The sequence below is a fragment of the Nicotiana attenuata genome, unplaced genomic scaffold, assembly GCF_001879085.1.
Source record: "Nicotiana attenuata strain UT unplaced genomic scaffold, NIATTr2, whole genome shotgun sequence".
Taxonomy (NCBI): Eukaryota; Viridiplantae; Streptophyta; class Magnoliopsida; order Solanales; family Solanaceae; genus Nicotiana; species Nicotiana attenuata.
In genome coordinates this window covers 18,992-32,247 of record NW_017674241.1, presented here as the reverse complement: position 1 = coordinate 32,247, position 13,256 = coordinate 18,992, and the positions used below count along the sequence as shown (strand labels likewise).

At 38.6% G+C, this 13,256-nt stretch overlaps 1 protein-coding gene and 1 non-coding gene across 2 annotated transcripts; both read left to right on the top strand.

Moving 5' to 3' along the window:
- Positions 1–7,437: 7,437 nt before the first annotated feature.
- LOC109218271 (protein LIKE COV 3-like) lies at positions 7,438–10,897 on the top strand. Its single transcript, XM_019382626.1, has 6 exons — positions 7,438–7,624; positions 7,876–7,928; positions 8,650–8,759; positions 9,322–9,489; positions 9,577–9,801; positions 10,388–10,897. The coding sequence occupies exons 1-6, from the start codon at positions 7,481–7,483 to the stop codon at positions 10,492–10,494; spliced, it is 807 nt and encodes a 268-aa protein (XP_019238171.1). The 5' UTR covers positions 7,438–7,480; the 3' UTR covers positions 10,495–10,897.
- Positions 10,898–11,738: 841 nt separating this feature from the next.
- Positions 11,739–11,810, top strand: TRNAE-UUC. The gene has a single exon. It is a non-coding gene; the product is annotated as a tRNA-Glu (tRNA).
- The last annotated feature ends 1,446 nt before the right edge of the window (positions 11,811–13,256 follow it).

Below are 13,256 nucleotides of genomic sequence, written 5' to 3'. Positions count from 1 at the left end.
TAATCCCTGCACTACCTGCTCAGGTGTGCGAGCAACGGGGGTCTGATTGCCTCCCCCAGCCTGCGAAGTAGCTGCTGCTGTGGTGGCTGAAACGACCTAAGCCAGGCCAGTGCAAACTGTCAAAATCTGAGCCAAAGTCTCCTGAAGGCCAGGAATCACGATGGGCACAGCTGGTGCCTGAACTGGTGCTGTTGGAGCCTGATCCTAAGCTGGGGCAACTGGTAGATCAACAGGCGCTGCCCCTGCTGCTCTGCCTCTGCCACGACCACGACCGCGTCCACGGCCTCTGGTGCTCTCAGTGTGTGGCACTGGTGGTCGTCCGGAACGTCCGGTAGCTCGTGTCCTTACCATCTGTGAGAGGATAGAATAAAGTGAAGTTTAGTACTCGGATCAACAAGTCCGCACGACAAGAATTTCAAGAATGTGAAGTCTTCCTAAAAGGTTATGCAGCCTTTCGAGGATAAGTACAGACGTCTCCGTACCGATCCGCGAGACTCTACTAAACCAGCTCATGACTCTTGAGACCTAGTAACCTAGGCTCTGATACCAGCTTGTCACGGCCCAATTCCCAAACCCCGGCCGTGATGGCGCCTCTCGTGAAGATAAGGCCAGCCAGACAAAACGGAAACACCTCTTTTAACAATTTCTTAGCATTAATAGATCCACAACGCGTATAAACAGTTATAAAAGTGAGATCAGCGACAATAGCAAAGGAAACCATCCTGACACAGCCCAAACCGGGGGTGTCACAGGTCATGAGCTACTACAGAGTTACTATAAGTCTAAGAAAAAGAATATCTGATACAACAGTCTGAAGGAACTGAAATAACATAAAATAGGGGAGTCAAGGGGCTGCGGACGTCAACAGCTACCTCGAAGCTCCAACTCGCTGCCTGTCTGTGAAGAATATCAGTGCTCAGGAGCGGACTCTGCTATGCCTGAATCTGAACACATGGTGCAGGGAGTAATGTGAGTACTCCGACCCAGTGAGTAATAATAATAAATAATAACTGAAGGCATGAAAACACATAAGTGCACAAGACAATGCTATATCAGGCAGTAAATCACTTTAAGCAGTAAAAAGTCAAATGAAGTCTCATTTTCTTAAAGACAGGTAAATCAGGTAAAACAGTAAATGAGTAGTGAATAGTAAAACTGCCCCTTGGGCCCAGTATCAATCGCTCAGTACAGTAACAGCCCCTCGAGCTCAATCTCAGTCACACAGCATAGTATCATCCCCTCGGGCTCACTCTCAAATCACATGGGTACCCGCGCTCACTGTGGGTGTGCAGACTCCGCAGGGGCCCCTTACGGCCCAAGCGCTACATCAACATAAGGCCTGAAAGCCTTCTCACATCACACTCGAGGCCTGAAAGCCTTCTCACATATCACTCGAGGCCTGAAAGCCTCTTCACAATACACTCGAGGCCTGAAAGCCTCCTCACATATCACTCGAGGCCTGAAAGCCTCCTCAGATCACGCTCAATGCCCGAAAGCCTCACTCAGTCCAGAAACATCATAAGCCCCTCGGGCATCAATAAAATAATAGTCCTCAGCCCAAACAACAGTGGAATATCATTAAAATCTCAAAATTCAATTAAAGCGGCTGAGTTTACAAAACAGTATAATTATTAGGACTGAGTTCAAATAACGTATCAAAATAGTGAGGAAGTAGTGATAACAATCCCCGAAGGATTCAAGTAATCGGTATTAAGCCCAAAACATGGCAATAAGCCCAAATCACGATGATAAACAAATCAGCCAGTCAAATACGCGGTAAAATATCAAACGGGACGGACCAAGTCACAATCCCCAGTATTAAACAACCCCGCGCTCGCCATTAAGCGCGTGTTTCACCTCAATATGGCACTACGTTGTGCAAATCCGGGGTTCCAAACCCTCAGGATATCATTTACTATCATTACTCACCTCAAGCCGGCCAAAATCCTAGCTCGCTATGCCCTTGCCTCGCAAATCAACCTCCTCGCGCGTTGAATCTGGCCAAAACCACAACAAATACGTTACAATAGGCCAAGGGAATATAACCCAATCGAAAAGACTCGAAAAACATCGAAATTCATGAAATTGGCAAAACCCGAGTCATGGGCTAACTTCTCGNTTGTCTCACTCCTGCACTTCCTACATTGCATAGGCTACCTTTCTGCCTTCCGAGGTTAAGCTCTACCTCCACCTGCATGGCTGAAATACCGCCACTTTATCTTTCTTGCATGGCTGAAATATCGCCACCTCACGTCTTGCAATCGGCTTAAATATCGCCAAACTTTACTTAAATTTCTGTCGGCTGAAATATCGCCATTTTACTTTTTGCATCGGCTGAAATATCGCCAAACTTTATTTCAATCATCTGTCGGCTGAAACATCGCCAGTTTTATTTTCACATCGGCTGAAACATCGCCTGTTTTGTTTAAATCTTCTGTCGGCTGAAACATCACCATTTACGTTTTTGCATCGGCTGAAATACTGCCAAACCTTGCATTTCATGGGCTGAAATACCGCCAAACCTTGCATTTCATGGGCTGAAATATCGTCAAATTGTCCAAAGATGTCATCGTTCGGAGGCATCATCTGCATAGCCCGAGAACACCATGCCATGGCCCGAGGACCCCACTTTATATCTTGCACATCATTATTCAAAGGCATCATGGTTCGGAGGCACCATCATCATGGCCCGAGAACGTCATTTCATAGCCTGCGAATCCTTTAATTTTGCGCTTCATGGCCCAGGACATCATGGTCCGAGGACGTCATCCTAACCGTCCGAGGACAACATTCATGGTCCGACGGGAACTTGCATCATGTTTTAGTTTATGCACAATATACGCCTATATTGCTCACTGGCAAGTACACCGGCTAACAATGGCCGTCTCAGCAGGAGCGGTCCCGCTCCGGTTCTCGCAACTGATCAGCTTCCCAAATACCTCTTGCCTCTCCAAAAGCACCGCGTCCGTCCTTTCGAATCTCCATCAGCTTGTTCCGTCAATGGTTCCTGAACTACATACGGCCTGATTCCTGTAAAACCAGGGATATGTAGGCAGCTCAGAAACCAGAGCTCGGTCAAATTCTTTGAAAATCGCCACTTCCGGTCAAAATTGGCCATCATATCTTTACCCGACAACTCTTTCATCCTTCCCGGGTAAAGAGGGGCAGCTGTTGATACCCAACTTTTCCCTAAGTATTTTTATGTACTGAAAATATCCTCAAAAAAGCATATACATGCATATATAAGCATTCCAAAGAGTTTTGGTATTTTTCCTTATTTTAAATCAATTTATTGTCTATTTTAACAGTACAAAATCCAATAATTATTCCCAAAATTATCATTTTTGTGAATAACTTATTTTATTCTCATATTTACACCAAATATAATTAAGGTAATTTTTTGTATATTTTTACAAATTTGTTTGGTATTTTTAAAGCTAATTGCATATAAAGGCAATTATAGCCTATTTTACGATTAATAGTGTTTTATAATTGTAAAATTAGTTCTAATATTTTTAAATTAATANAACAGTATAATTATTAGGACTGAGTTCAAATAACGTATCAAAATAGTGAGGAAGTAGTGATAACAATCCCCGAAGGATTCAAGTAATCGGATTAAGCCCAAAACATGGCAATAAGCCCAAATCACGATGATAAACAAATCAGCCAGTCAAATACGCGGTAAAATATCAAACGGGACGGACCAAGTCACAATCCCCAGTATTAAACAACCCCGCGCTCGCCATTAAGCGCGTGTTTCACCTCAATATGGCACTACGTTGTGCAAATCCGGGGTTCCAAACCCTCAGGATATCATTTACTATCATTACTCACCTCAAGCCGGCCAAAATCCTAGCTCGCTATGCCCTTGCCTCGCAAATCAACCTCCTCGCGCGTTGAATCTGGCCAAAACCACAACAAATACGTTACAATAGGCCAAGGGAATATAACCCAATCGAAAAGACTCGAAAAACATCGAAATTCATGAAATTGGCAAAACCCGAGTCATGGGCTAACTTCTCGAAAAATCAAAAAATTAACATCACCGGATTCCTTATCTCGCCACGAGTCTATACATATCAAAATTACCAAAATCGGAGTCCATTTGACCCCTCAAATTCCACTTTGAAATACCAAATTCCCAAGCCCTAGCTTTACCCTCTTTTGATGAATTTCCACAAATTTCCACGTTAATTCTACCATTAAATCACGTATTTAGGTCAAGGAACTCACCTCTAATCACACCTAGTCGAAATCCCCTTCAATTTCCGTCCAAGAGCTCTCAAGGTCGATCAAAAATGGTGGAAATGAACTTAAGCTCGCGGAACAAAATGAGTTTTAAAACCCTTCTCTCAACAGTGATTTTCGCATCTGCGGTTCCTTTACCGCATTTGCGGCTAGCGCTTCTGCGGTTATACCTCCGCTTCCGCGGATCTTAATTAAGTCCACGACCGCTTCTGCGGTCATCTCTCCGCATTTGCGGATCCCGATTCTGCGGATACCTGTCCGCTTCTGCGGAAATACCAAGGCCACGCCAATTCACTTCTGCGACTCATCTACCGCATCTGCCGCATCGCAGATACGGCCCCAAGCCCGCACCTGCAGAAATAGCAAACCTTCCAAGAACTCGCACCTGCGCACCTTTCTTGCGCAACCGCATCTGCGGTTCCTTTTCCGCAGATGCGGAAATACCAGAAACCAGGCTCACCAGCAATCTCATAAGTCCAAATTTCATCCCGATGGCCATCCGAAATCACCCCGAGGCCCCCGGGACCTCAACCAAACGTGCCAATCCATCCTAAAACACCATTTAAACTTGCTACAATCATCAAAACACCACAAACAACACCAAAACCATCAAATTACATCGGATTCAAGCCTAAGTTCTTCTAAAACTTCCGAAATACGCATTCGATCAAAAACCCGACCAAAACACCTCTGAATGACCTGAAATTTTGCGTACACATCCCAAATCACCTAACGAAGCTACAACAACTCTCGGAATCCCATTTTGACCCTCGGATCAAAATCTCACCTATCAACCGGAATTCGCCAAAATACTAACTTCGCCAATTCAAGCCTAATTCTACACCGGACCTCCAAAATCACTTTTGATCGCGCTCCTAAGTCACAAATCATCCCCCAAAAGCTAACCAAATTATCGGAATTCACATCCGAGCCCTCTAACTCATAGGTCAACATCCGGTTGACTTTTCCAAACCAAACCTTCCCTAAAGAGACTAAGTGTCTCATTTCTCTCTAAAACCAATCCAAATCAACCCGTTCACACAAGATTCTTATAATTAAGCATGAAGAAGCAGAAAATGGGGAAAGCGGGGCGGTAACTCACGTGACGACGGGCCGGGTCGTCACAATTAAAAAGCTTTGAAGCTTTGAATTCGAATTTGGATTTTCACAAATCATTATTTGTTTGGATTGCGTGTTGTTGCAAACAATTGGGAATATGATTTGGAGTTTATATCTCAATTTTGACGGGTTTTGGTGAAGATTAGACTTGGTTTTGGCTGAATTTCAGATTGAAACTCGAAGAAGAAGAAGAAGACACGATATACATTATATTTACGAAATTGTAGTAAAATTATAGAAAAATTGTAGAAAAATTATATTCTATTGTTTATATATTTTTCTTTTATTTATTTAACTATTGTATGAAAGTTGAACAACATTGTATAAAAATTATACTTAAGTTGTATGATATTGTAGTTGTATATAACTGAGTAGAAATAATGTATGAAAACTATAGATAAGTTGTATAATATATAATTAGTTGTATGAAATTTATTTTTACTATGTATAAATCAGATACAAAATATACAAAAGACATATTGTATAAATTTTGTATTTAAGTTGTATGTTATTGTAGTTGTATTTAACTGGGTAGAAATAATGTGTGAAAGTTGTAGATAAATTGTATAATATATAATTAGTTATATGAAATTTGTCTTTACATGTATAAATCAGATACAAAATATACAAAAGACATATTGTATAAATTTTGTATTTAAGTTGTATGTTATTGTAGTTGTGTTTAACTGGATAGTGTACGAAAAAATTCCCATGAATAAATTGTGTGCTTATAAACGAATTCATAATATGTTAACAAACTGACAACTGAATATTCCATTACTATCGATTGACATGTTCATACCCAACTGGAGATTTCGACTTACAGTAATTCTTTAATATTCAATTACTACCCATTGACATGTTCATACCAGTTTATGATTTTTAAAGGCTCAAAGTCCAAGAACTGATTATCTGTATCTCAACTTCTATGTCCTATAATTTGACTTGTAGGATCTCATTTTCTCTTCATTATATGTAAAATAAACAAATCAAGTTAAGACTCAAGATATGAGAAATCAAAAAGGAACTTGAAAGGGGGAGTGCTTGGCACTACTCAACAGTGCACCGAAAAGCAAAACAAACGGGAAAAAAGTAAAGCTGACCGAGTAGTTGAAACCGGGTTAACAACGAATGAGAAATCTCTAGTACTTACTGATAATTTCGGGTATTACTACAATAACATACAAAAAAAGAGTAGTACTATTTACTGCATCTGCAATCATGAACACGAAAAGCCGTATGCCTTTAACTAACTCTTTGTTTTGCTTCTTGTTTCTCAGTTCTTTTGTGTATGGGCAACTTGATTACAAATATTACGATGCCACATGTCCCAACCTCACTAAAATTGTTAGATATGGCACCTGGTCTGCTATTTCTAATGAAACCAGAATGGCGGCCTCTCTTTTGCGCTTGCACTTCCATGACTGTATTGTTAATGTAAAATATGAACTCTTTTAATTTACTATGCACTAACATAAGTACATAGACAATCTGATTGCTTATTTTTTCTTTTAAAATGTTTATGTTGTGTAGGGATGCGGCGGGTCTGTACTACTCGACGATGCCGGTCAGAGTTGTACTCCAAATAGTTTTAGTGTAGCGTATGAAGACATAGATGACCGAGGAGATTGAAAAATCAGAAGATTTGTGAGAAAACATATGAGTGGAAACATAAGGAAAGAGAGGAGGAGAAAAAAAAGGAAAAGGGTGTAACTACATACATTGATTGAAGACACAAATAATAGATTGGGAGCATTTTAAGGTGGATTGTATATATTTTGAAAACAAAACTTGTTTATGCCGGGTAATTAACTAAACATGAACATTAAGGATAATAAAGTTTCAAATAGTGTATAGGAATGGAAAAATCCCTTTATAAATTGCATTACAAAAGAATTAACTAGCCCAAAAGGAAACCAATTAATATCTCAAACTGCATGAGGGTTAGACGGTTAGTGTCAATTATTTAAATTTTCAAAGTTTCCAATTTCCGATATGAATTATTTCCTTCTATTTTTTTTTATTAGCACGATATATGCAATAATAATAATAATAATTTTTCTTATACTCAGCATTTCTATGATTCTATCAACAGTCCCAACTACCGGAGATGGGAACGATGAGATCAGAGAAGGATAGAGATCTGGAACGTCTGATTCCGGTGGGGACCTTAGCCTTAGAGATCAACGGCTCCAAATCGTCTTCTGAATCTCCCTCAGCTTCCTCGTCCCTTTCTCATCCCTCCGGCAAAGAGGTCTCTTTATCTCTCTCTTCTCTCTCACCCTTTCGAATGCGGATTCAGAATTTAGACGTTGTGAATTTTGAGTTAAGCTAGTGATTCTAAAATGTATATCTAATTCTATCGAAAATAGTAAGCTACTGTAATTATGTGTTGTACGATTATAAGTGTTAATCATGGATTGGTATGATATGCATGGGACCCTGCATTTCCATTAAGTTTTTTTTTTCCTGTTTAATTTTCCCCTAATTTGTTTTTCTTGGCAGGCATTTGGCAAAGTAATTCATAGCTGGATTTCAAAAAAATTTATTAGCGGATGGTTAGTTCACTAATTCAGCTAAAAAAATCTCTTTAATTCCTTAAATCCTTTTTCTCTCTCTCTCTTTTTTTTTTTTTGGTTTTGTTTTGTTTGTGCATAGTTGCATAATGTATTACTTTGTAGATGTTGCAAGTGAAGAAACATTCTTTTGTTTTCTTACTATTCATAGCAAGTACTACAACATTTGGAAATTAGCAAATTATGTGTGGCAGAGGCGGAGTTATAATTTGAAGTTTTTGGGTTCGAGATTCTAGTCCTTTAAGATAATGAGTTTTAAATTAATAATTTGTATATATTTAAAGATTTCTTAAGACAAATACATAATTTGGACTAAAGCTACTGGGTTAGGCCGAACCCGTAACCGAATGCTAGCTCCGTCCCTGGTGTGTGGGATTTAGGTAGGAGCATGTTAGACAAGGATTGTGTTAGGTGAAATAATTAAATAGCGTTAGGATAGGTAAAATGAGGTACGCTACATATTATAATGTGAACTCTCTGGTCTCTTTCATCTCCTCTTCTCCACACTGATGGAATATTGTACAGGTTTTCATTCTTGAAACATGAACATAATTTTTACCACCATAAATGGGAAATAAGTCAGTTAATGTCACAAATGCTGTATTATTGACTTAATGTTTAAGTTCTTTCATGAATAGAAATATAAACTCTTAAAAATAGTGTCCATTTTGGTTATTGACTTGATTCTAATATGGTTTTGCAGTGTCATCTTATTTCCCATAGCCATAACCTTCTACCTCACTTGGAAGCTCATTAATTTTGTGGATGGCTTCTTTTCTCCAATCTTTATTCATCTTGGAATTGATGTATTTGGTCAGTACTACTTTCCTTTTCTTTTTGCGCACGTACACAAAATATATTTTGACTTATAGTTTAAAAAAGAAAAGAAAGATATTTAAAATCTTAAACATGTCATAATATTTGTTAGCTATAAAAAATTTCTTATTAACCGTAAAACATGAAGTTTAAAATTAAGTTATTTCAATATCATTCTTTTCGGGACAGACTAATAAGAAAATAGTGATACATAAATTTGAACGAATGAAGTACTTAGCTTGTTTTGAGGAAAAATAGTTCTATTGACCTATAGGTCACGGGTAAAGTTGAAGGGGAGCTTTGGAGCAACGATAAAGTTGTCTTCATATGACCTTTAGGTTACGGATTCGAGCCGTGAAAGCAGCCGCTAATGCTTGCATTAGGGTAGGCTGTTTACATCACATCCCTGGGATGCTACCCTTCCCCGAAACCCTGCATGAATGTGGGATGCTTTGTACACCGAGTTACCCTAGCCATACTTCTGTTGAATACTTGAATAGTTTGACTTTTTTTAATGGCAAGTACAGTATATCTCATTACTATCTCTAACAATTCACAGGTCTTGGATTTTTGACCTCCTTAATTTTCATATTCTTGGTTGGGGTGTCCATGTCCTCATGGTTAGGTTCTTCTCTTCTTAGTTTAGGAGAATGGTTCATCAAAAAAATGCCACTCATGAGTTATATCTACACTGCTTCAAAACAAATTAGTCGAGCAATTTCACCAGGTAATTAAACCAATTTTTTTAATTGAAAGTTGACTATGTAACATTCCAAATTATATTAAACAGAATGCAGTAAATAAATTGTTTCAGATGAGGATTCACATGCCTTTAAAGAAGTGGCTATTATAAGGCATCCACGCATTGGGGAATATGCATTTGGCTTCATTACTTCAACTATTATTCTTCGTAAAAGTACAGGTGCAGAGGAAGTTTGCTGTGTTTATGTGCCTACTAATCACCTTTACCTTGGAGATATATTCCTTGTCAATTCTAAGGACATTATGAGGCCCAATCTCTCTGTTAGGGAGGGGATAGGTAAGAGTTTAACTCTGTTTGGTAGAACTGAAGTCATTTTTCATGCAAAATAATTTCTTAAATATGTAAGATCTGCATACACACTATTCTGTCCGGACGTCACTTATGAGATATCATTGTGTTTGTTATTATTGTTGATGATATTTTCCATTCAAAACTATTTTTTGGAAACATTTTCCAAAAAATGTTAGTTAAAAGTAATGGTAAATTATAAGCAAACTGACTTCTGCCCATGTAGTAAATATTTTCTAATAACCAAACACCAGAAAATAGAAGGTGAGCCTTGGAGCAATAATAAAGTTGGCTATATGTGACCTATAGGTCGCTGGTTCGAGTCGTGGAAGCAACCACTAATTCTTGCGTTAGGGTAGGCTGTTTACATCAAAACCCTTTAGGGTGCGGCCCTTCCCCTGACCGTGCGTGAATGTGGGATGCTTTATGCACCGGACTACCCTTTAATAAACACCAGAACATGACTTTCTCGTAAAAAATATTTTCTCAGAAAATAACTTATGTCATACCAAACAGTTCAATTGTTTCTCAGGATGATATATGATGTGGCCAACTTTACTTTTAAATGTTGCAGAAATTGTTATCTCTGGAGGCATGTCTGTACCCAAGATTTTGACCATAGTGGATGTGCAGTCCATTCTATCTCCAAGAGTTGGAAAATTTGCTGTTCCTCAAGTTTGATGATCTAACTGTTTCTACATCAGCATCCATTGACAAATATTAGAGTTGGGGAAGATGAACTGGACCAGCAAATTGGATATTGGCTACCTTGAGTTGCTGTTAATAATATTCAATAGATTGCCTCCCAGTAGATAATACTTTTAGATCTGCTTCTCCTGATTCCCTTGTCACAAGAGGTAACCTGTTAATGAGTAAAAAATATAGTCAAACTTCTTTCTGTTATGTCATAATATATGTTATCTATAACAACAATTCACTATAGCAGCCAAAAAATTTTGAACGAATGAGACTGTTATAGAGACGTTTGACTACATACCTCATTGATTAGTGTGCGAGTTGCAATGTATTTTCAACTGAAAGCTTAACTTAAATACACAATGCTTATTAGGAGCTTCGTTTTCTAAACTTTGTCTCTTCCTTCAAATAATTCCTTTAATGTTATTGGAGTCTAATAGGTTTAAATGGAGCGATATGAATAGTGAAGATACATACATTTGAATTCAATTTACTTGGAATTGAGGCATAATTGATACTCTTGTTTTTCGTTTGTTTGTTATAATACCCCGATCATGTAATTTCATCATCGGTGCCAATAAACTATTTGTGCACATCCAGTTTTTCTGCTCTTAACTTGGCATCCCTGTTAGATGATCATACTGAAGTTTACAAAATAGAACAATTCATTTATAGATTAAAGCAAGCTTCTTATCAAAGTTGCAATTTCGCAATTTAACGATTCTATATCAAATGGTAGCTCCTTCAAGATGTCATAATGGAATAGGACATCAATTTCATAATTCAAGCAAGTAGTATAGTGAAACAATCACAATGAGCTCATCATTTCTTTTTTTAACTAGCATCTCATTCATAGTGGCATACATATGATTTTGCATAAGTGATTTCCGTCTATTATCTCAACTCAACTGCGTCTAAATTTGAGTGTGGGGCTGTTGAGGGTCTACACTTCCTGTTCCAAATTGATTTTTTTTTTTCTGTTGTTCCAAATGATATTTACTTTATTTTATTTTGAAATGGTATGGATCTATTTCATATACATAGAAAAACTCATATTCTAAATTTTTAAAATATTATTTGCATACTCATTTGTTTGTAAGTTTTTCAACGAAGCAGTGTTGGATGATATCATGTTTTCGCCACTGCTGAAATGTCAAATGAGCAATGGAAATGACTGAAACCAGCAGCTTTGAAATATATAGTTTTCTTTGTTACAGATACAGCAACAATCCGTTATCGTCCAGCGGTTAGGATATCAGGCTTTCACCCAGGAGACCCGGGTTCGATTCCCGGTAACGGAAGCTTTTTTTCACTTTTCTTCATTTTCCCACTCCGATATTAGATAATTGAATACCTCTATGTCTTGATTTATTTTTTTATTAGCGCCTTACTGTACTTGGATTGTTCAATAATTATACAAATCGACCGTAATCGTCCCTTTGTCCAGTGAGTACAGAGTGATTCAAAATCATTACTGCACGAAGTACTATTAAGCTTGAGTAAACATCGCTTTCATGTTAACCAAAGATCCCAATTTTGAGCCTTAGAGATTGAATCACCTTTGGTAGTAGCGCTTTACTCCCGAAGTGCAAGACTTCCCCACTCGAATCTGGATTAATAGGGCCCCAAAATAGGTACCTAATAGAAGTGGGAAACCGAAAAAATAAACACTTCCATGGCTGCTGGTGGCGGTAATTGTTGCTGTCATAGGACTAACTATTTGGAGTCGGAGAGATCTAGGATGTTAGATTCAATTGAACTCATTGCTTTTGGCTCGAGCTATATGTGCACATATGTGATGACTCAAAAGGTCATCTTATGTTATAGAACTCGATTCCGTGTTTCGAGGCCTTCAAAACCTCATTATATCCCTTCTCGATTTGCGTGCGCTTCGGGCGTATTTTCGGAAAGTTTTTATGTGGAAAATTGATGAAATAATAATTTTTGGCCTAAAAAGTTGATTTTAGTTGACTTCGGTCAACATTTTGAGTAAACGGACCCGAACCCGTGTTTTGACGGTCACTGAAGATGCGTAGTAAAATATGGGACCCGGGCGTATGCCCGGAATCGGATTCGGAGGTCCCTAGCCCGAGTAATGGATTTTTGATGAAAATTGTAAGACTGAAAATCTAATGGTTTAAAGAATTTGATTAATGTTTGATCTCATTGATATCATGCCTGTATTTTGGTTCCGGAGCTCGGTACATGTTCAATATAATATTTATGTCATGTCTGTGAATTTTGGTGAAAAACAGAGTTGATTTGACGTGATTCGGGCGTCCAGTTGTGAAAATAGGAATTTCAAAGTGTTCTTAAGAATTTTATGTGCTTTGGTGTTAAATTCGTAGTTTTAGATGTTATTTTAGCGATTTGATCACACGAGCAAGTTCGTATGATGTTTTAACACTTGTGTGCATGTTTGGTTTGGAGTCCCCACCCCCGAGGGCTCGGGTGCGTTTCGGATAGGCTACGGGGTATTTTGGAACTTAGGAAATTCTGCTGGTATGACTGAACTTGTTGCAGGCCTCTGATCTTGCATATGCGAGATCAGGCATCGCAATTGCGAACCTTGCAGGTTCCGCATTTTGCGAGGCTTTTATCGCAATTGCGATTAGAAGCTGGGCCATACAGTCTTCGCAATTGCGAAGATTTCTTCCCATTTGCGAAGTAAAGCTGGGAGGGGCAGTGATCGCAAATGCGATCATTTTGTCGCATTTGCGGAGGTTCATGTTCACAATCGCGAACTT